This window comes from Boleophthalmus pectinirostris, unplaced genomic scaffold (genome assembly GCF_026225935.1).
Source record: "Boleophthalmus pectinirostris isolate CB_2022bp ecotype Guang Dong unplaced genomic scaffold, ASM2622593v1 HiC_scaffold_8, whole genome shotgun sequence".
Lineage (NCBI taxonomy): Eukaryota > Metazoa > Chordata > Actinopteri > Gobiiformes > Gobiidae > Boleophthalmus > Boleophthalmus pectinirostris.
Genome location: NW_026571515.1, coordinates 14,576,510 through 14,600,868, shown reverse-complemented (window position 1 = coordinate 14,600,868; position 24,359 = coordinate 14,576,510). Strand labels below are relative to the sequence as shown.

At 41.7% G+C, this 24,359-nt stretch overlaps 1 protein-coding gene across 1 annotated transcript in view; it reads right to left on the bottom strand.

Moving 5' to 3' along the window:
- The window catches only part of si:dkey-11f4.7 (piezo-type mechanosensitive ion channel component 2), an 87,335-nt gene that overhangs the window by 19,280 nt on the left and 43,696 nt on the right, over positions 1–24,359 (bottom strand). Inside the window, exons 28-41 of the mRNA XM_055165796.1 lie at positions 21,469–21,634; positions 17,195–17,438; positions 15,076–15,172; positions 14,781–14,940; positions 13,305–13,394; positions 13,143–13,224; positions 13,008–13,068; positions 12,792–12,904; positions 12,593–12,713; positions 10,077–10,151; positions 9,746–9,912; positions 3,827–4,026; positions 2,060–2,208; positions 601–955 (exon numbers count right to left, since the gene is read on the bottom strand). Coding sequence (XP_055021771.1) covers positions 601–955; positions 2,060–2,208; positions 3,827–4,026; positions 9,746–9,912; positions 10,077–10,151; positions 12,593–12,713; positions 12,792–12,904; positions 13,008–13,068; positions 13,143–13,224; positions 13,305–13,394; positions 14,781–14,940; positions 15,076–15,172; positions 17,195–17,438; positions 21,469–21,634 — 2,080 coding nt within the window. The remainder of the gene's footprint in view (positions 1–600; positions 956–2,059; positions 2,209–3,826; positions 4,027–9,745; positions 9,913–10,076; positions 10,152–12,592; positions 12,714–12,791; positions 12,905–13,007; positions 13,069–13,142; positions 13,225–13,304; positions 13,395–14,780; positions 14,941–15,075; positions 15,173–17,194; positions 17,439–21,468; positions 21,635–24,359) is intronic.

Genomic DNA, 24,359 nt, shown 5'->3' with positions numbered 1-24,359 from the left:
ACATGCACCGGGAACAGGTCTGACTTACTGCCGGCAATGCGAACACAGCTCCTGCTCAGGTCATACAGGGACCAGACAGCCCTTAGCAAAGGGCCCCGAACCCCATACTCCCAGAGCACGAGCACCTCCCACAGGACACTACGAGGGACACGGTCAAATGCCTTCTCCACAAATAATCATCATATAATTAAAAATAGAGAAAGACATTAAATGAGAGAAGAGTGCAGAATGGAAACCTTTCAGTCATATGCAGCTGAAAAGAATGGATTTAAACAGCGTCAAAGTTGAGTCTATCTCACATCTTCAGGAAGACTGTTCCAGGTTTTAGCTGCATGAATCTGAAACTAACTCCCCGTGTTTAATCCTGACTCTGGGCACTAGCAGGAGGAAAAGTGCTTTTGGACAGCTCCCTTTTGATTATCGAGCAGGTCAAACATGGAATACAGTACCTGCTCATATTCGAGAACTTCCAACACTGGCAGCATTTTCTAAAGCTTTAAAACAGTGGTTGTTCAATGCCCAAATATGTCACCATGTTTAACCAAATAACTGTAAATAAATAAAAATAATAAAATTAAAATAAATGCAGTGCAGACTTACTTGTTGAGCAGTAATTCGCTGGCCGTGAGGTTTCTCGTTTCCTGACTCAGAGGCCTGGGGGATTCTGGGAGATCGAGGCTTTTGTCTGCGTCACTGTCTCTGAAGCCCAGGGAGATGCTGCCGTCCTCAGTGTGCTCCTCCTCCTCTTTCTCTCTGAACTCTTCATCGCGCTCCTGATCAAACTCACAACTCACTGGGTCATGGGCATCTGAATGTGCGGACCGCTCCTCTCGCTCCTCTGGCTTCTCTGGTTTCTCTGGCTCCTCTGGTTTCTCTGGCTCCTCTGGTTTCTCTGGCTCCTCTGGCTCCTCTGGCTCCTCTGGCTCCTCTGGCTCCTCTGTGACCGGGCGTTTCACTTCTGTGGGTGATTCCAGTGCTTTCTCATCTTCATCCAAAACTTCACGCTTTTCTTGAAGAGCGAGATCTTCGAGGCTGTTCCACAAAAGTCAAAACGGCAACAATATTATGTCACAACAGTCATTGCTTAAAGAGCCCATATTACGCTATATTTTAACCTTTTTTATAATTTTCCTCATCACAAACAGACCTGGAGTTGTTTTTTTTTTTCATTTTGAGCTTTGAAAATGTACATAAGGACCTTTAACACTAAGTATGTATCTTGCATTCTTACTGCTTTAAAAAACAAATAGAGATAAACGATATTTGGACTTTTTAGCGTATTGCCTTAAAATTCCATCTCAGGCCGATATTTTGTTTTGATTCAATCTGCTGACTAAAAAAGTTTTATTTTAACACTTTGATACAAAGATATAACTGCCCAAAGTGACGCTATATTGTTTAAAGAATGTTGGTTAAAAAAATGGCTGTGGGTGAGTTTGTTGTAAATTTCAATTAATCAATATTGGCCCTATACACTGCCAGGCCAAAAAAAAAGTCACCACTGGACTAGACCAAGGATTGGATGGAATATTTAAAAATGTCTCCAACACTCTGGCTCACTAAAAAATGAGGTCCTATGTCCAAAATTCGAGAATGTTCCTTTAAGTTTGTGGTAAGTAAATCTTTATTTATATAACGCTTTCCACAGACATATGTCACAAAGACACTTTACAGAGCATTGTTCAGCATTATTCATTCACTCCAGACCCAGTGGTGGTAAACTACTATTGTCGCCACAGCTGCCCTGGGGCAGACTGTCAGAAGCACGGCTGCCATGCCAATCAGCGCCATCGGTCCCTCCGACCATCACCATCACTCACGCACACACCACTTTCATACTAGGCAATGCAGATGAAGTGTCTTGCCTAATAACACAATGACAGTTTTTGTGACTGACGCCCCCCTGTTGCTCCTGATTTTCCCAGTGTCTCCATCCAAGTTCTAACCAGGCCCAGCCTCTGAGCGTCTGTGATCTGACGGGATCAGGCTTTGACAAGCCGTTATGGCCACGTGGTGTTTGTCCCTTTAAAGACAGAAATCTTTACTTGCCTGGGTGAGCGGTCATCATTGTCAAAAGAGCCTAAGTCCACATTGCTGGTCTTCAGGAGTCTCCGTCTGAGCTGGTCTGGACCTGGAGGGACCGGGGGCTCGTCCAGCTCCTCTTGGGTGGGCTGCCTGGACCCCAGCATTGTCTCATCTGTCATACAGCTGACGGGGAAATACACAGAAAAATTAATTTAATCTTTCTTTGGGAGGCCTCCCATTAACACAAACATGACTGTGGTGATGCAACAAATAAATGCACATTTAAACTGGCAAGGGGTGTTGCTCAGAGGCACAACAACAGGATGAACAGAGGAGAACAAGATGAGAATCTCTGCCTCAGTGTTGTCCAAATGTAATTAGTATAACTTATTGCATTTAATAACCAACTATTTTTACTATACGCACACACACTGACCTGGAAACACACACACTGACCTGGAGACACACACACTGACCTGGAAACACACACACTGACCTGGAAACACACACACTGACCTGGAAACACACACACTGACCTGGAGACACACACACTGACCTGGAAACACACACACTGACCTGGAAACACACACACTGACCTGGAAACACACACACTGACCTGGAAACACACACACTGACCTGGAAACACACACACTGACCTGGAAACACACACACTGACCTGGAAACACACACACTGACCTGGAAACACACACACTGACCTGGAAACACACACACTGACCTGGAGACACACACACTGACTGACCTGGACTGAAACACACACACTGACCTGGAAACACACACACTGACCTGGAGACACACACACTGACCTGGAGACACACACACTGACCTGGAAACACACACACTGACCTGGAGACACACACACTGACCTGGAAACACACACACTGACCTGGAAAACACACACACTGACCTGGAGACACACACACTGACCTGGAAACACACACACTGACCTGGAGACACACACACTGACCTGGAAACACACACACTGACTGGACACACACACTGACTGACACACACACTGACCTGGAAACACACACACTGACCTGGGACACACACACTGACCTGGAAACACACACACTGACCTGGAGACGCACACACACTGACCTGGAAACACACACTGACCTGGAAACACACACACTGACCTGGAGACACACACACTGACCTGGAAACACACACACTGACCTGGAGACGCACACACACTGACCTGGAGACACACACACTGACCTGGAGACACACACACTGACCCGGAGGCACACACACTCACCCGGAGACGCACACACTGACCTGCAGACACACACACACTGACCTGGAGACACACACACTGACCTGGAGACACACACACACACACTCACCTGGACACACACACACTCACCTGGAGACACACACACACTGACCTGGAGACACACACACTGACCTGGAGACACACACATACTGACCTGGAGACGCACACACTGACCTGGAGAGACACACACACACACACTGACCTGGAGACACACACACACACACACACACACACACTGACCTGGAGACACACATACATACTCACCTGGAGACACACACACATTGACCTGGAGACGCACACACACACTGACCTGGAGACACGCACACATTGACCTGGAGACGCACACACACACTGACCTGGAGACGAACACACACTGACCCGGAGACGCACACACACACTGACCTGGAGACACGCACACTGACCTGGAGACACACACACACACACACTGACACTGACCTGGAGACACACACACTGACCTGGAGACACACACACACACACACTGACCTGGAGACGCTGCTGCCCCAGGACACTTTGGAGGCCTGGCTCTTGAGTTTGGCGTAGCCCCGTCGTAGGGTGGGCGCAGTAGACGGAGAGCAGGGCGCAGCCGGGGGGTCGTCCAGATCCTCCTGAGACGAGAGGGTGTTCTGACGCGACATCCAGCTCTCGTAGAACTGTTTCACACTCTCCTGGCTCACCTCTTTACCCTGGGGAGGCCACACAAGAAGATCCGCTGAAAATACTCCTACTAGGATACATGATGAATACAACAACTGAGGGTCAATATTTACTGTGGGTACTTTTACTTTGAAATATCTCATTGCAAATGGATTTATGATTTACGTTTTGATAACAGGATTCACCTCCGATTGTGGAGGAAAGCAGGGGGCGAGCTTTATTTTTTCCTTCCTGTGCCAGCGGAGGTCAGGTTTAATAATCCCAATATCTGCTGGCTGGTGGTTTTAAACAATCTCCATTTTAATAATTTTAGCTATTTTTAATATTCTTTTAATGGGTTTTTATCGTAAGTTTCATTTCTCTCCAGCAACTAGGTCAGGAATCAGAATACAATAGATGGTCCACAAAAACCCCGGAAGTGCAAGTTCAGGCACCCGACAATCAACGACGAGTCATTCTGTGTTGTCAACGATTCCCGAGATTGAGGATTTAAAGCCGGAACAAAGAGAATGTTTGGTGAAATTCATCAAGGGGAACGACGTTATTGTCCTTCTTCCTACGAGATTTGGGGAAAGCTTAATATACCAGTTATCCCTGTTAGCGGCGCATTACATACGTGACAGCGTGACATAGCAGCGATTGGTTAAATGATAAAAAGTACCTGCCTACTGTCGAGCAAACAAATACGAACACTGCGAGCTCAGACGGTTTCTATGAGGTGAAACGAAGTGAAACCGGCAGATGAATCAGGCTAGACCAGGGGTCGGCAACCCGCGGCTCCAGAGCCGCATGCGGCTCTTTAGCACTCCCCTAGTGGCTCCCTGGAGCTTTTTCAAAAATGAGTGAAAATGGAAAAGGAATGATTTTTTTTGGTTGTTGTTTTAATATGGTTTCTTTAGGGGTAAAACCCTCGTTCATCTCTGGTCATGGATCTGATCTATGGATCTGATCAGCTGTGTGTGCAAATGCAAACACATGAAAAGTGTTTCAGCAGAACAAATAGATGAGCTGAAGCAGGGGTGGTGTCCGGTGCCGCCACCTGAGAAGCGCTTTCCCCGAAAAAAAAACAAAAAAACATATGCACAGACGGACCCTCAGAACAACATATAACGAACCAAATGGGACGCGCTTCTATCCGGATACTTTGCACCACCTCGGAACCAGCCACGGTCGAGCGCGGAGGACTGGAGCAGCCCGCCTGGACCTGTGGTCCACAGCACATTCTCGCTTTTCTCGCATGGAACCAGCGCACAGATGACAGCACTGAAGCACTCAGACCCAGTCTTTTGCGTGCTGGTCTTGTTCGCCCCCGTCTGGAACCAGGACATGGAGGACGAAGCCTCCGGACAATCTGACCAACACTGGACCCACAGCCCCGTCTGGAGGAGCTGCGCGATGAGTGCTCCCGTGTGTTTGGCGCTGCTGCCCGAGTTCAGAGCTTCTTCTCCGGGCTGATGTTGCATATGAAGTTCTACATGGTGCTGTTTTATGAGTGCTCCTATGCACAATCAGAAGAAATGCGACTGCTGCTCTGAATGCTTCCATCATCATTGTCAAAGCAACAGGTAAACGTCAGTCGCACTTTCGGCGCATCAGCTCCTAAAACTCCATTTATCTCAGTTTACACGCAAACGTGAAACCGGAGTTTTCCAAAATCTCCACTCTAGCCGGAATTTTTAGAAAGATTCGTTTTCAGAGGTGAATTAGCTGTTTGCATGTAAACGATGTGTACAAACAAAGGGAAATGTCTCAGTTTTTAAAAATACCCATGTGCGTGTAAACGGGCCTAAATGACAAAGGGATAAACACTAACCACCTGATTTCAGTGGCTACAGATGGCGCACCGAGTATGAGAGGGTCGCAAAAGGGGTTTGTGTCATCATGAATGCTCATTTTGTATTTGTAGCCTACTTAGTCATTTTAATACTAGGCTTATATAGCTAATATACTGACAGCCTATGTTGCCTTCATATTAGGCTTATATAAGGCTTTTCATTTTGTGCGGCTCCAGGCAGGTATGTTTTTTGTTTTTTTGGGCCAATATGGCTCTTTGATCAGGGTGAAAAAATGCATAGCACACTCGGTTGGCCGATGTCCAAATACTATTTTTAAGTTGTATGAACAACTTAAAAACATCATAACTAAACATTGGCATATACTAAAAACTGACCCTTCATTGGGTGTGGCTTTCAAAGAGCACCCCCTAGTGGTGTATAAAAGAGGAAGAAACCTTGGAGATAGACTTGTGCACTCCTACATTCCTCCTAATCAAACCACATCATACCAAACTATACTGACTCCTATTCCTGATGGAAATCGTCGATGTGGTGGGTGCAGTCAGTGTAACTACACATATCGCTGCAACAGTTTTAAGCACCCTCACACTGGTAAAGAAATAACGATCAAAGGAATTATATCCTGTAATACCAAGTCTGTGATTTATATGGTCACCTGCCCCTGTGGTAAAGCTTATGTGGGTAAAACCAGCAGGGCTTTAAAAACACGGATTGCAGAGCATAGGAGTACAATCAGATGTAAAAACATGAACTATCCTGTGGCGGCTCATTTTGTTGATTTTAACCATCCTATCTCTTCCTTAAGATATATTGGCATTGAACATGTGGAACTGCCCCCTAGAGGTGGTAATCTAGAGATGCTCCTGTCAAAAAGAGAGCACTTCTGGATTCACCATCTTAAAACTCTTACTCCTCATGGACTGAATGTGGAGTTTGATTTAAGATGTTTTTTGTGATAGACAAACTATTTTTGTATTTTATAAAATGTTTTTTTATGTAAACTGTTGTTTCTTGTTGTAGAATGGGCTGAACTCACTGGGTGACCTCACTTTGGGACCTCCCATTCATTGAGTGGGTATATGGGCACCTGGGCTGGCAACCATTTTGTGTGCTGTGGTCCAAGACAAGAAAAATCTGATGAAGGCTTTTTTTGCCGAAACGTTATTTTGTTAATAAAATAGTATTTGGACATCGGCCAACCGAGTGTGCTATGCATTTTTTCACCCTGATCTGGCTACTCCTTGCATTTGCACCTCTGCAGGAATCTTGGTGTGCGTTTTCTGTTTCTTTTTATCCAATATGGCTCTTTGAACATTTTGGATTGCTGACCCCTGGGCTAGACCTTTTCCCCCCCGAGTGTTTACATTTTTAAGGTAGGATAGGTATCTTTTAAATCGGGGTTTTTAACATGGTTTTAATCCTTGGTTTTAACAATAATCTGTCCTTTTATCATAGAATTTTGGTCTGCTACTCTTTTTTTGTTTAGTTTTATCGTGTTTTACTGTTTTGTGTAGTATAGTTTTTTAAATGTAGTATATTTTAGCTCTATTGCACATTTTAAATAAACGTGTGTTTTATCGTTGCTTTTAATTTCAGTTCTAGTTTATGTTCCCGGGTCGTGCTTGGGAGGGGTTTAGCCCGTACCTTTTTGTTTGCACTTGGGTTTTAAGTTATTTTAGATGTGATTGCATGGTAGCCCTTTCTCTTTTGTTCTGGGTGGGGCTGCCCTCTCTCAAGTCATCCTTGTTTGGTTAAGTTGTAACATTTATTTCTGTTTTTTCAGATTTGGTTTTATCATTTTAACCCTCCACCTGGCTCTTTTATAGAATAAATCCTTTTATATTTCTACCTGCCCTTCTTTCAGTCTTTAATACATTTTAATTATACATTTTAAGTCACATCTCTGTCCTTTTTATTTTACCTGTGGCCTTGGTCATTTTATGTGTTTTATTTATCTATTTATTGAAATAGATGGGTACCTAAGGTCACACAAGTTCACATGAGAATTGACAAAAAGACTGAAATATAAACTGACAAACTAAAACAAGAATCACTTTTCAGATCATTTTGTACAGGTTTGCAGTTTTTATGCAGAATAAGACAGGAGATTATGTGATGGAAATGATGGTACTTTAAATATTGCATTGTGCTAACTGTGTCCATCTAAATAGTGAAGCTGATTCGATTGTGATTGATCTTGTGACCCCATTTTATTGATCCCTCCCTCTGCATTTGATCCATTTTCAACAGCCTGTCAGGAGCAGTCAGCTGTGAGCTGTAGCGCTCAGGGACCAGTCTCTAGATCTTGAGCAAGGCTTGGTCTGGAGATTTTACCGATGGTGCATTTTTTGAGCCTGACTATGTGGAGTCTGCATGTTTCTCCCTGCGTTTACTAACCGATTCCACTAACCATTCTGCTACTTATTAGTTTTTTACAGTACTTTTTTGGGATAGTGATCTTTTCTTAATATGTCACACTTCACATTTCACTTTCAGACATTCACTGTGGAGTGCCCCAAGGGTCAGGTTTTGGGCCTCTACTTTTTTCAAATCATCTGTTGCTTTTCGGATCAATTCTCCAAAAACACAATGTATCATCTCATTTTTATGCAGATGAGTTCAGTTGTACGTGCAGCTGAACCAGTCTAATTCTCTTGTGGAGTGCTTGGATGAAGTCAAGGCATGGATGGCTTCTAACTTCCTGCACTTGAATGAGAAAAAACAGAGGTAACGTTGTTCTCTCCCAGTGGTGCCGCTGTGGTTGCTCCTACACAGTTGGGCTCCTTATCCCAGACCGTGAGTAGTCAGGCTGGCGCCACCTAGTGCCTCCACTCAATTTAATTTCTCTCCAGCGACTAGGTCAGGAATCAGAATACACTAGATGGTTTGCAAAAACCCCGGAAGTTGTAGACCGCGCACCGGCCAATCAGTGAAGAGCTGTGAAGCCATGACGTCAAACTCAAGCATCTGTCTGGGTCCCTTTTGTGGAACAGCACAACAGTAAACAAAGCATCGAGATGGATGTAGACGAAGACAGACATTCTGTGTTGGCAACGATTCCCGAGATCGAGGATTTAAAGCCGGAACAAAGAGAATGTTTGGTGAATTTTATCAAGGGGAAAGACGTTATTGCCCTTCTTCCTACGGGATTGGGTGCAACACATACGTCACGACTAAATAGCAGTAATTGGTTAAATCAGGGGTGTCAAACTCATTTTGGTCCGGGGGCTGTGTCCAACCTACTTTGATCCCAAAGGGACTGGGGAAAAAAAAGGCATATATACCCCAAAAATAGCAATAACTTCAAATATTTGTGCAGAGAAACGCAAATCTATTACAGAAATCCTTATTAATTGATGAACTCTTTATTTTACAAAATATTAAAAAAAACTATAAAAAAAAAAATGCAATTTCAACACAATGTTTTTAGCATTAACTTGTATGCAAATAGGAATAAGTCTATTTTTCTTGGAAAATCCTGCACTCGGCGTCCACTTTTCTCATTTTGGACATTTTGCTGATGAGGGTGTCATGGTCAACAGTCAAAACAATCGTTCTTTAAGAGCGTTTGGAAAGAGACAAGTCTTCATTTGTGCTGCTCTGGTGGGAGGGGCCACGTACAGAGACGCTGGAGACGCTGCTATGCTCAGCACTGCAGAAAATTACCAATATTTTAATAGAAAATATAATTAAAATATTTTAGTAGAAAATCAGCTCAGGGCCAGATTAAAAGGTCTTGGAGGGCCAGATCCGGCCCACGGGCCGTATGTTTGACTCCCCTGGATTAAATTTTAAAAAGTACCCGCCTACCATCGAGTGAACGAATCCTAATGCTGCAAGGTCAGACAGTTTTACACTACTATTTTCACTACACTACTATCATTTCTTTCTTTCTTTCTCTTTATCCTCTTTAGTTTAGTTTGAGTGTTTGAGTTGTGTGTTTGTGTGTGACCTTCTTGAGTTGTTGGTTGAGGAGAGCTCTCTCAAACAGCAGCACTTTGGAGATGTCCAGGTTGTCTTTGCAGAATGAATTGAGTCCCTCGGTCAGATCATCCATCAGAGACTGAATGAATGCGAAGCCGAACTTCACGGTGCTGATCACACGCTGGAGGAGGTTTTCTGGAGATACAACAAACAAATCATGTATTATATTTATTTACTTGAACTTTTTGAACGGTTCCTTAACATGAACTGTTGGAACCGGATCTCAGTTTTTAATTCTGAACCAACACAAGAATTGATCAACTGGTAATGTAGGATGTGTTCGGTCCTAGTGCACTTACCTTTCTCTTCTGGTGCCTCTTCATCCATCGTGGTTTCATCAAGTTCATCCTCACTGGAATCAGCTCTTTCAAGACCTGCAAAGTCAAAAGTAAAATTCTTCTGTGCCATTTTATTATTTATGTGTGTGTGGAAACTGGTTCAAAGGTCATTTATTGAGCAAAATTGACTTTTGTGAGAGTTAAGCCAAGTTATAATGCTTTTACATCATCAAAAAACACACCTGGAGCTGTATTTTGTTTCATTCACACATGTTTGAGTAACTCTACATTATTATTCTGTCTGGATCCCCAAAGCTCAAAATGCTCAGCTCCAACTTGTGATGTCATGAAGCAGTAGTTTTAAGTAAACAGCACCTTTTGCCCTTTAATTCAGTCGAGATTGGCAATCCCAGGGCTGAAATTATCCAAATGACTCTAGAGTTAAACATGAGCAAATGAAACAAAACACAATTCTGTATGTTTCTGATGAGGAGGTGGCCCAACGTGGTCAGAGTAGGAGGCAGGTTAAAACCAAAAAAAGAGTCTTTGACCAGACAAATATTTCCAGACTTCTGGAGTTAACGCAAAACCTAAATCAAAAGCACCAACACCATACGCCCATCTGGAAGTCTCTTTTAACTGAGTGTTTAACAAAAACTATAGAGTGTGTTGAAATAACTATAAAATAACTATAAAACCACAAAAACCATATACAGAAAACTAATGAAACAGAACTTAAACCAATTCTTCCTCCACATGGTCCAGCCCACGACCTCCTCCCAGGTTTTAAAAATGAGGTACACCCCCTTTTTTGTCTGGACCATGTGGAGCTGCAGGTAAATATGGTGAATATGGAAAATAAAATGAATTAACAAATAAAGTATATTTAAATTAACAATGTCTAACAAAAAGAAGCAAGAATTATTGTAACTGTATAGTTGGATATGGTAACAAATTAATGTGTGAACTTAAACAAATGAGAGTTTAAAATGTTAGTTTTAATTGGGACCAAGGCCCACTTTGTCACAATGAGGAAACATAAGTCATAAAATAGTGTAATATGGGCCTTTAAGCGAAAAACATATATGACATTTACAACTGTTAAAGTCCCTGTACCTGATTGTCTTTTCCATATATTTAAAATAAGTCTTGCCCCAGTACAGATATATTGTATAAGCAGCTCTGGAAGTGTTTGCATCTCACTATAAACCCTTTTATTGCTCAATAATCAAGAAGTGCACTGTTAGCATGCTCAGAATGCATAAGGTCAGTGAGGAATAACTTCGGACCACTGCAAAAATGATCTGTTTTTGCTTTTCACGTTCTGTAGATCAGTGTTTTCCAAAGAATGGGTCACAAGAGATTTTTTTGGGGGGTTGCCTTGTCACGATCTGCATGTAAGTCTGTGCATGTAATTTTCTGTGCTCACAAAAAGACAAAGCACAGAAACAGACTGAATGCTGTGCCTGATCTGCACCCGGACTGGAACGTGATACAAAAAAACAGACAGGTCCACCTATGTCACTAGAAATGTTGAAAAGTTAAGACATGTTTGTATCATTTCTGCTTGTATAATTTTTCTTTTTGTAGTTATTTTATTGATTGTTTTGTTCCAATGTTGCTGGTTCAATTGAATGTTGAAAAGAAAAAGAAATGGGCCAGATTTAATGTCCAAATAGGCGACTTATGGATCCTTTTATTGCTGCTTCAATTTCTGTTTTTCATTGTTTAAAACTTGAGTAAAACTAATTGTTCAGAGACACGACCAGTCAGCAATAAAATATTCTCATTAATGTTCAATAATGGTCAAATCCAGGAGTAAACCAGGACTACACCAGGTCTAAACCAGGTCTAAACCAGGTCAAATCCAGGACTAAACCAGGACTACACCAGGTCTAAACCAGGTCTAAACCAGGTCTAATCTTGGACTTAAGAGGGAGAAGCTTGAGCCCACGGAGCAGGGTGTCTGCAAAGCGCTACCGGGCGGCAGCTGCGCTTTCCTCCATGAGGTGTGGAACTCTGCGCGGGTCCATTCGCCTTCTCCCTCCTTTCTCCTTTAGTCCTAGTTCAGTCCTGGTTTAGTCCTCCTCTTCAGTCCTGGAATCAGTCCTAGGTTAGTTCTGGGTTAGTCCTGGTTTAGTTTTGGTTCAGTCCGTGGAGTGTGCAAACGCAAAAGTTTGATATAATCTCGGGTAACAGGCGGGTGCAGTGCTGTACTGCGTGGGTGCGAGTCTCCAACAATGGACTCGTGCATGACTCTGTGCTGTTGGGCTCCATTACAGAATAAATTAATCTTCGGTTCGTTAAATAAAGAAGAAAATAACAAAAGGACGACAGCAGCAATAAGTTTTAAGAAGGATGTAAAAAAGTGTTGTTAAGGTCCTGTGTGAGTATGTGGTGAGGGGTTTTACAGACTTAAAACAGATATAATAATTGTAAAATATAAAGCTGCTTTGTGGAATAAAACTCGATTCGTATTTTGTTGAAGGTAAAGTTTTACAGGTCAATTCAAACGTGTTAAATGTAATCGTCCTCACCCTGTAGTTTTTGCATCTCTTTCTTGGCTTTCTTCTTTTCCTCTTTCTTCATCTTTTTCTTCTCTTTTTTCAGGTCTTTCAGGGCGTTTTTGGAGCTGGTCACCCACGCTTCATAAGCCAACTGCAGATGTGTCAAACATGTATGTGTGTTAAATGTAATATTCTAACATTTATAATCAGTATATTTGTTCTAATTTACCTGAAAAGCAGATTTTTTCTTGGGGGGCTGCTCTTCCTCTTTTTTCTCTGTGACCTCCTCCTCCTCTTCTTCACTGTCACTTTCAAACAGGTGATACCCACAGTTGTTTTCCACTGTTCAATGCAAAAAGGTAAAAAGAGCACAGATATAATGAGCTAAATGTATAAACTGTATGATACTGTAAATATTGTTATTTCATATATTGTTTATTCACACCTCCGGGCTTTGAGACCCAAGGCTTCCACCACTTCCCTGCATCTCTTTTTGCTTTTTCCTCCTCATCTGGATTAATAAAAGAAACATATTGGATGCTGAAGTCAAACAGAAGCAGAGTCTCATGATGATTTAAACCTCACCTTCTGCAGACTCCTCTGGTCCAGGCTCTTCTTTCGGGGCAGGTCGACCCTTCTGTTTAGATTTTATTTTCTCCATTCTCGAAGGTAAACATAATGAAGTATTTTTAACAATTTAATATTAATATAACTTAACAAATGTTCTTTCTTTTGTTCTTACTGTTTCTTGAGCGTGGCCACAGACTTCTTCTCCACCTCCAGACGAGCAGCCACTAACTTCTTCACCTTTGCTTCAAACAGTTCAGCACCTCTAAAGTAAAATAAAAGACACACTCACTGTCCATTGTCTGGGCTTCTGCTGTGAATGCTCACATCCCCTGTAAGTGTGAGGCACTGCTTAGACATTTAGGCTGAATCCCATTACACCCCTTGGTCATACCACTTTCCCCTACCCCTCCGTTTTGCACGTTCACAGGCTATACACCCCTCCAAATGAGGATTTTTTAGAGGCACAGTCCAAATGGAGGGGTCTGAGCAATTTCTTAGAATGCCTTGCGAATCACCGGCAAAGATGGCAAAAGCTTGTTGCATCTGGTTACATAAAAGCTGGTGGAGACGACTGATGACGTATGTGATTGTTGAAGGGGTGTCCCAATTCATAGGGGTTTACTCTAAACCCAAGGGTAAGGGGTTGGGGTAGAAATTAAAAATGGGATTGGCCCTTAATGTACACATTAATGCAGCGCCTGGAGGTGTCTGAAAACTCCAACATAATGACTCTGACCAATGTTCAAATGAGCTCATGCCATTATACCTCTGCTCTGAGGACACACTGGGCAAAGAAACTCTGCACTTTTTAATGAACTTTATGGACTAATTTGTGTGCTGTGTATGTTTTTTTTTTTTTTTGTTTTTTGTATCAGTTTTTTCTTTTAAACTATGGAGCGGATAATATTTGTGTCTAAAATAAATAATAATAATAACTGATTCACTCCAAACTGTGTGGTGGTAAGCTACTATTGTACACAGTTGCCCTGAGGCAGACTGACAGAAGCAAGACTGCCAATCTGCGCCATCTGCCTTTAAGATCACCACCAACACTCACTCATGCACCACATCCATACTCGGTCTTGCCTATCTTCAGATTGAAATTTCATGCAATCAAGGTATAAAACTGTCATATCAAAACTATTACTTTTATAATATTTTAAAATAATTTTACATGCACACACCTTTAGGGCATAAACAACATTGTCCTAAATGTGGTTTAAAAAGGCAATGAAAAACATAAATCCCATCTATTATGTAGCAGTACAGATCCTATGGCAGTACAGACCTAGTCAGGCTGGTGCCATCTAGTTCCTCCGCTCAATTTAATTTCTCTCCAGCAACTAGGTCAGAAATCAGAATACACTAGATGGTTCACAAAAACCCCAGAAGTGCGAGCTCGGGCACCAGCCACCAGACATTATTGTCCTTCTTCCTATGGGATTTGTGAAAAGCTTAATATACAAGTTAGCCCCGTTAGCGGTGCATTACGTACGTCACAACCAAATAGCAGAGACTGGTTAAATGAAAAAAGTACTCGCCTACTGTTGAGCAAACAAATCCTAATGCTGCGATGTCAGATGGTTTCAACGAAGTGAAACCGGCTGATGAGTCAGGCTAGTACAGACCCTAACAGAGCAGTACAGACCTGGAGGCCAGTATCTTGGAGGACTTGAGGTCTGACACCACGTAGAGGAAGTAGTAGCTGAGAAACACCCTCCTCTGGGCCAGGAGCACCGTGAAGCAGATGGCGTCCCACACGATGCCCGCCTCCCCCTCGGGCAGCTCACACTCATCATCAGGGTCAGCTGGAAAACAGACATCAAAACCATCACAATCTCCAAAAAGGAAAATCGAAACAACAACCTAATTTCAGCCTAGGTTTTGGGCGTATATGGCATCCAGATTTACCTAAAGCTTAGGCCTGACTGAGCGACACTTACGGACGTCGTATCCTTTAATGGTGCAGAACATACTGAAGGCTTGAATGAGCCAGCAGCCGTTCTTCAGCAGACTGTCCAGGTACGCACAGGAGCCCAACTGAACACACACAGAGAATCAGACATATTTCATTGCACAAAACAAGTTATTAAAGAGCACTGTACGTGATTTTACTGTCTTCAAAACGTGAATAATGCCGTCATGGTGCATTTTTAGGCATGTAATAGACTAGGGATGTAACAATAACTGAAATATCATGATATTGTATCATCAGAGTCATCACAATATATCTAATTACAAGTCTCTTTGCTTAAATTATGAGTTATGGGTTAAAAAAGTTTTAAAAAGACAGCGGGAACTACATAGACCATGATCCTTTGCGCCATTTCAGTGCAGACTATAAGAAGAAATAACAGTTCTAAGCACTTTTAAGTCTTGTCAAGGCATTTTAAGAAAAAAAAAAAAAAAAAGTGGCATATTAACAGTTTTAGCTGTTTAGCCTCCACAAAATATTGCAAAAAAATTCGTACCGTGAGATGTGTATCGTGAAAATATCGTACAGAGAGATTTGGATATTGTTACATCCCTAATCGTGAGTCTCCCCAACATATCGTGAGTTTTCCCACGATATCGCAATAAATATTGTACCATGAGGTTCATTCCGTGACAATATCGTATCGTGAGACTTGGATATCGTTACACCCCTATAATACACTTTTTTCACAACGGCCAGAAGAGCTGCGATGTAGGGTAAACATCACGTACGTCAATGCTTTTCTATGGTAAAATATCTGTGGAAATGTCTGGCGTATATTCCACCAGCTTCATAAATCTGCCCCATCACCAAATCTTCATCCTACAAAGTTCACAAAGGATAAACATTCTTCACTCCTATTACTCCTGTACCACTGTCACTTGAAAGTTTGGAGTGAGCAAAAAACTTGTGAGGGACGGTGGAATGCGAGAATGGAGAACACAGCTTCACGGTAACCGGGCTGATGCACCATGAAACTTTCCTGAAGTCACTGGATGGATGGACAAAGCCTGAACTTCAGTGAAACTGAAACCATCCTGTCGGGATTCAAAAAGGCCCGAATAATTCTAACTGGAATTGATGCTGAGTCTGACGACAGCGACACAGAAGAGGAAGCGGCGCTCTATTTACCTCCGGAGGTCGAGGCCGAGTTACTCAGAAGTGACACAGAAAATGAAGAATTGAATGGATTTAGTGATTTGGAGTGAGATCTAGAGTTTGGTAAACTTGTTCTGTTCTGTTGTTTATGTTATATTTATCTGAAGAACTGTTCATATGTGACGTTAACAGTCTGTTGTTCTCTGTTCTGTTGTTATTACTAGAACTTGCCTTTTCAAGATGAAATGTCAGTTCCTGGTCTCTGATTTTATAAAATAAATTTCCCCCCAAAAGTGCGACTTATAGTCCAGTGTGATTTATATTCCGGAAAATATGGTTTTATTTGTGACCATAAAGTTAGTTTTGCTCAGGAGTAGTTCACTAATGTGTCGTCGTTGTTCGCCTTTAAGTTTTCGTCTTTCTTATCTTGATAGTTGTGGATAAATTACTTCATGGACAGAATATGTCCTTTGTCAGTCTTGTTGGATGAAGATTTGGTGATGGGGCAGATTTATGAAGCTGGTGAAAAATACGTGAGACATTTCCACAGATATTTTGCCATAGAAAAACATTAACTGAAAGTCTATTATTCACCTCAATGAGTTTATAATGAGTTTATAAGTACTTCACAACTTTTTTGAGGCATCACATCACAATAATGCATGTCAATTAATTGAATTGTTTATTACATGTAGACAGAAGACAGCGGCGTAAGAGCAAATTTGACCATATATCTTTACTGCAAGACATATTTTACTTTATTACATGAAACAAAAGTCAAGTACAGCCCCTTTAAATGGAATTACTCGAAATATTAATGCATTCTTTGAACACTGGAAAACAGGTATCGAAAACATCAGAATCTCCAAAAAGGAAAATCGAAAAAACAACCTAATTTTGGGCCCAGGTTTTGGGCGTATATGGCATCCAGATTTACCTAAAGCTCAGGATGTCGTATCCGTTCCTTCTTTGAATAAAAACAGACTCACAGACAGCAGGTTCTTCATGGCGATGACGAAGCAGGTGTATCCTATGAGCCAGTCCCACAGTCTGAGGATACAGCGCACAGGCTGCATCAGGACGCTGCCCCCGAATAGCATGAAGTAGAAACAGGCCACTAAGTATCCCAGGCAGAAGATGTTAATGCGCGTGGTGCCCGTGATGAAGATGAGGCACAGCACCAGCCAGAAGAAATAACTGAATACAAACACTTTCACCATGTCCAGGTAGGATCTGCAAAGAGGAGGGAGAGTGAAGTTAACTGTAAACCAGAGGAGAATGCATATGACAAGTTTGACTCAGAGAACCTGGAGCAGTCTTCAAGAACATGTGACACTTTTGCTCTGACTGTGTTTAAATCCAGGCTCAAAACAGTTCTGTTTAGCTCCATATGAATAAAAAGTTTTTATCCCACACGCTTCTCTTTTAATGTTTATTTTGTAGTGATTACTTATGTTTTTATTTGTTGGTATTGCATGTTTTCATTTGTTTGCATTGTATTGTATTGTTGTACTGCTTTTATGTATAGATTTAATTATTTTTGTTAATTGATTTTATTATTATTATTTTATTAATTGATTCTATTAGTTTCCTCATGGTTGAAAAATAATTTATTAGATTTTGTCTGTCTTGTTAGTCTTGTTTATAAAATGTGCTATAAAAATAAATAAAGTTGGATTGGATTGGTTGTATTATATATACCGTATTTTCCGCACTATTAGGCGCTCTGGATTATATATAATATATTATATTGAATGGTCTATTTTCAAACTTTTTTCACAAATAAACCACGTGGGACTTTAAAGGAAACACAACAGTTGGATGGGTCAGTGGGACTTTGTTTGGTGCGTTCACGGTGACTCTGGGCTTTGTTCAGTTGTGGCGTGTAGGGAGGGTGCTGTCTGGGACCGCTGGATTGTTGGCGTGTTCACAGTGACTCAGTTGTTCAGTTGTGTCTAGAAGTGGCACATTGCACTCGCTTTTTCGGTTCGTTCCTCCGTTCCTCGTCGGCGTGGAGTGATGAGTGTGTCTGTATGTGTTTTTCGCTGTGCGGTCGCTGTCTGCTCCGTGCGTGTACAAAAGGCCCTTTGATTTCCATGTTCATGTTCGATAAGTTTTCTGGTTTAGTTGTAACCTGTGGAGGGTCCAGTAGAGGGCGCTCTTACCTCCTAAATTGCCTAAGTAGTGACTGGGAAAACGTGGTTCCTGTAACTGGAGTTTACTTTAGATTTTGCAGATTGTCATTTGGAAGTGTGCGTTTATGACCACAGTAAGTTTGTACCTTATTATGATGTTGTATTATGTGTCTTGTTTCCTATTACTGTTTGATTGTGTAAGGTGTTATGTTAGAGGGGGACTAAGTGAATTTATATTTGTGTAGCTTGTATGTTTGTTGTTTATTACTGACAATTAGTAATTGAATGTTTTATTTCTGTTTATTCCTAGAGACCACACACATGCATACCCACTTATGATCACCCCCGTCAATGTGTACCTCCTTATGTCAAATATAAGAACCTGAACGTCGCCATTTGTCTCCTCATTGCCTCCTCCTGCTGAGTATTCATCTGGGCCTTAAGAGGTGTTCTGGCCGACAGCCCAGAGCAGTGACAGCTTTACACCTGAACCAGTGCCTACAGTCCACTCTAGTTAAAGTTCCTACAACAGTGCGTGTTTGCGTGTTCTGTGGGCTTTGTAGTTTACTGAAGTCGTGCTGGGACACCCGAGTGGATTCGTGTATAGGGTGCTCTGGATTGTGGTGCGCACAGTCGTTTTTTGATGAGGTTGGAGACTTTTGAGTGCGCCCTATAGCCCGGAAAATACAATATTCTGTGTAAAGTAATTTGAATTACTTTGTGCAATTGTGCTATACAAATAAACTTGCTTTGCCTAAACTGTATAAAGAAGTGGACTAAGGAGAGTGACATCACCCACAGCATTCAGCCTCAGTCAAGTGAAGCTCATGAGGACATGAAGTTAGAGGAGCTAGTTCCATGTTACAAATAGGAATTTATTTACAGATAAAATAGTGAAATGAAAACACCAGGACCATGTAGAGCAGGTTAATAGGAACATTTTAAAACCAAAAATATTATAAAAGCTCATTCAGAACTAATTTATAGCCATATGCATTGCTTGTAAAATGGCCAAAAAATCATTTACAACATTCAAGACAAGACAAACTAACCTTTCACATTGTCTTGTCTCACTTTGTCTTTCAAAGTGCTTCAACCATTTAACATTTTCAACAACAAAATAGAAATGTAAATACATCTTATGAGAGAGAGAAAGAGCGAGAGAAAGCAAGAGTGCGAAAGAGAGAGAGAGAGACAGAGAGAGAGAGGAGGGAGAGAGAGAGAGGTTGCACTGCAGACAGGTTGAGTACGCAAAAAATAGGCTAATGAAACCTTTCTACAAAAAATTAGACTTGGACAATATAGACTTTTTAAGGCTTTAATTCAGGAACATTAAATTTAAGACCTTTTTAAAACATTTAAAACCCCGCGGCTACCCTGTATAACTGTATTTAGGATCATGGTGAAGCTTTTTAATTTTATTTCCAGACTGAACACCATACGAACTAGTGACCATATAGTAAACAAGGCCAAAGCTCGTCTGATTTACACAAGAGTGTGTGAACAAAGATTTGACAAATAAAAATATATTTCAGCAGCTTTTAAAGTACTTTTTATCCACCCAGTCAGATGCCCCTGATTCTAATCAAATTTAATATTTCATGAGAAAAAATAAGTACATTTGAGGCAATATATTTGACAGTATATAAAACGTCAATATACTACAACTTGGTCCAGTCCATGAAGGATTTTAGAGCACACCCAGACCTCACTCTGACCTGATAAACTCTACATTTGTTATTTCTTTCAACAACATTCAGTAACAATAAGATCTTATCGTGAGCGTCCATCTTCTGAAGGCTAATGTAATATTCACTGCACCTTCTAATCTTCCCCGTTCTGTGAATTTAAGTTGTGTTTTTACAACCCAGACATAATGCATCATCAGCGCTTACCCAGCAAACCCGGTTTAACAGGAACAGCTCTTCTCCCAACTCTAAGCACACATGAATTAAAGATCGACTCCTTCATATCGTCCAATTAAAAAGCACAAACTGAAGCAATGGAGTTTCCATTTGCTGCTGCGGCTCCGGCAAAACAGACATAAAGACCTCAGAGAAGTAAACCGAATGCTCTGGTTCAAATATCTCTGGAGTGAATGTGATCAAACATCGATACTTTATAGTGACATGATCCTGGGGACTACTACATGTATGTCTATGGAGGAATGTTCAGCAGTTACCATGGTGACACAATGTAAACATTAGCAAACGCTGGACAAATTCAATATGGATTTAAACAACACAATTCAGGAGCCTCTTCATGATCCTGTTTATGTTTTTGATTTTTCATTTCTAAGTTGTTGTTTTTTTTGGTTGTTTTTTTTCCTAAAATTTGGCCCTATGTTCTCACATTTCCTTTATCATCAATTTGCACCAGATTTTATCCCAATTTCTCCCAATTTGGTCATCATTTACTCCCAACGTTTTATCCATGAGCAGCAGCTGAATACAGATGTAATAAAGAGGTCATGGTGCAAAGGATCCTAGGTTGAAATGACTCCGAATTATCCCTTTAAATGCAAAATAAAAATAAAAATGATTTGAATTGGAGTTTCATTTTGAGAAAAATCTTAGAAATAAATAAAATCTTAGAAATGAGGGAACATAGGGCTGTGGGAAAATAGGGCTGACCCCGTACAGCTGACCTATTGTAGTTCCAGCGAAGTTATTCATGGTCAGAATGTGTTAGAATCATAAACTGTATATATAATAATCATAAACTGCATAATATAAATGGAAAGAGCTAACATTCTAGCCGCTACGTTCCAAATAAGAAGTAACCAAGGGCGCTTCCATCTCCATTGACTCAAACTAACTATTTATATACTATTTATAACCTCATCATTTCAGTCTTAAAATATTAGTTTCAATCTGCTGTACATGATCCTGATGTTTTTATTTCAATATTTTTTCAGATTAATAAATTCTTGTTCCTAATACAGAACCCTGCTCCAAATTCTTCCTTAAACTGCAGCCTCGGTGAACATCATTTGACTTCAGCAAAACACCACAGGTAAAACACAGCTTCACTCACCGAGCTAAACTGATGATAGTATCTGCTGCAGAGTATTAGGACAGGCTCAGAGGGAGTTCAGACAGAGCTGGAGCGTCTCAGGTGAGAGTTACCTGCAGTGGAGGAAGTTGTCAACTGGGATGAACTGGTTGAAGGAGCAGGGGTCCAGGCTGCGGCTGATCTCCACGTTATCTCCGGCCAGAAGTCGGATCGCCGCTCGATTCTCCTCCTCGAAAACCTGCCACTGGAGCGAGGCACAGATCAGCAGCATGTAGTCGTCTGTAAAGAGAGAGCGTGTTTAGTAAAATGTATTTGTGTTTAAAGGGCTCATATTACGCTATTTTCTGATCTATGGATTATTTGTTTATCAGCACAGTGGATGTTTGCGCAGCCTTAGTGCAGAAAGAGCCGCTGTCTGTGTGGTTTACATGAAGTTGCAACACTAACTAGCATTAAAACAGTTTATCGCCCTGTGATAAAATAAGTTACGATGCTAAATGAACATTAATGAGTGGGATAGTCTTCATGACCCATATGCGTTAAATGTAGGTGCAATGCATGAAAACAAATGATAGGTTACTTGATTAACAAATCCATTGCCTTTCTAAGATGATTCTTTAGTGGATAACAGCGATGTAGAAGTTTGTAGCAGATTTCCCTTTGCTTGTTTGCTTGTCCGCACATTTTTCCATGGAATATTGTCAGTAGAGTCGGGGTCTCACAGCGCAGGAGTAGGGCTCCGTTTGGGAGGACCACTTGTGGTGATAGTCGCTCTTTTTCCACGGTGATTCATTATAAGGCAAGTATAACTGAAGATGAAGCCAAGTAAGTTCCTTGCTTGAGGTTTGGAGGCATAAACAGACTCATTATGCAGGATTACTCAACATTGTTGGGCAAATTACTTCAAAATTGTAATGTGATATTTATGACTTGTTTTGGTCATTTCAAAGTGATTCGTAACTTTACAATATTACTGTGTTTAAAATGTAAAATATTCCATTACCATTGCAGCACTTTTAAGTTACTCTCACCAAAATAACTGTGAAGATGCTGAACTTTTGCGCTGTATATGGACTGAACCAGGACTAAACCAGACCTGAACTGGGACTGAACCAGGACTGAACTGAGGACTGAATAAGGACTAAACCAGGACTGAAACGAGGACTGAACCAGGACTAAAATAGGACTAAACCAAGACTGAACTAAGACTAAAACAGGTCTAAACCAGGACTAAACCAGACCTGAACCAGGCCTAAACTAGGTCTAAACCAGGACTGATCCTAGAACTAAACCAGGGGTAAACCAGGTCTAAACCAGGTCTAAAGCAGGACCAAACCAGGACTAATCTTGGTCTAGAACAGGGGTCGGCAACCCAAAATGCTCAAAGAGCCATATTGGCCTAAAAAAAACCAAAACCATACCTGCCTGGAGCCGCAAAAAATTAAAAGCCTTATATAAGCCTAATATGAAGGCAACATAGGCTGTCAGTATATTAGCTATATAAGCCTACTATTAAAATGACTAAGTAGGCTACAAATACAAAATGAGCATTCATGATGACACAAACCCCTTTTGCGACCCTCTCATACTCAGTGCGCCATCTGTAGCCACTGAAATCAGGTGGTTAGTGTTTATTCCTTTGTCATTTAGGCCCCGTTTACACGCACATGGGTATTTTTTAAAACGGAGACATTTCGCTGAGTTTGTATCGTTTACACGTTAATTCGCCTCTGAAAACGAATCTTTCTAAAAACTCCGGCTAGAGTGGAGATTTTGGAAAACTCCAGTTTCACGTTTGCGTGTAAACTGAGATAAACAGAGCTGACGCACTGAAAGTGCGACCGACGTTTACCTGTTGCTTTGACGACGATGATGGAAGCATTCAGAGCAGCAGTCGCATTTCTTCTGATCGTGCATAGGAGCACTCATAAAATAAACCTGAAGCAGAAGCTCTGAACTCGGGCAGCAGCGCTAAACACATGCGAGCAGTCAGCACGCAGCTCCTCCAGACGGGGCTGTGGGTCCAGTGTTGGTCAGATTGTCCAGAGGCTGCGTCCTCCATGTCCTGGTTCCAGACGGGGGCGAGCAAGAGCAGCACGCAAAAGACTGGGTCTGAGTGCTTCAGTGCCGTCATCTGTGCGCTGGTTCGGGAAAAGCGAGAATGCGCTGTGGATCACAGGTCCGGGCTGCTCCGGTCCTCCGTGCTCGACCGCGGCTGGTTCCGATGGGGTGCAAAGCATCCGGACAGAAGCGTGAATCTGTCTGCGCACGTGTTTTTTTGTTTTTTGTTTTTTTTCGGGGAAAGCGCTTCTCAGGTGGAGGCACCGGACACTTCAGCTCATCTATTTGTTCTGCTGAAACACTTTTCATCTGTTTGCATTTGCACACACAGCTGATGGATCAGATCCATGACCAGAAATGAACGAGGGTTTTACCCCTAAAGAAACCATATTAAAACAACAACCAAAAAAATAATTTCTTTTCCATTTTCACTCATTTTGGAAAAAGCTCCAGGGAGCCACTAGGGGAGTGCTAAAGAGCCGCATGCGGCTCCGGAGCCGCGGGTTGCCGACCCCTGGTCTAGAACTTGGAATCGCTGCTGAGAGAACCCCAAGCCCGTGGAAGAAGGTATCTGCAAAGTGAGATCGGGCGTCAGCTGTTCGGTCCTTTCGCTCACAGTCACCCGACGGTCTACACGGGCGCGTCTCTGGAATTTCACCTCTGCTGATATCGCGGTGATTTAAGCGAATTTGTATGAAGAAAAATGAAAAATCCACCACTTCAGTCCAGGTTAAAAAAGCATTGTGCCGCACGTTACTGACTTTTGTACCGAGTAAAATATTTTAAAAATGTTTCCCTGTACTCCCACATTACTGCGGTACAGCAAAAAGCAACGCATTACAGTAATTCATTACTTTTATAACACATTACTCCCAACACTGTTACTCAAACATGTGTGAATGAAACAAAACACAACTCCAGGTCTGTTTTTGAGGAGGTCACA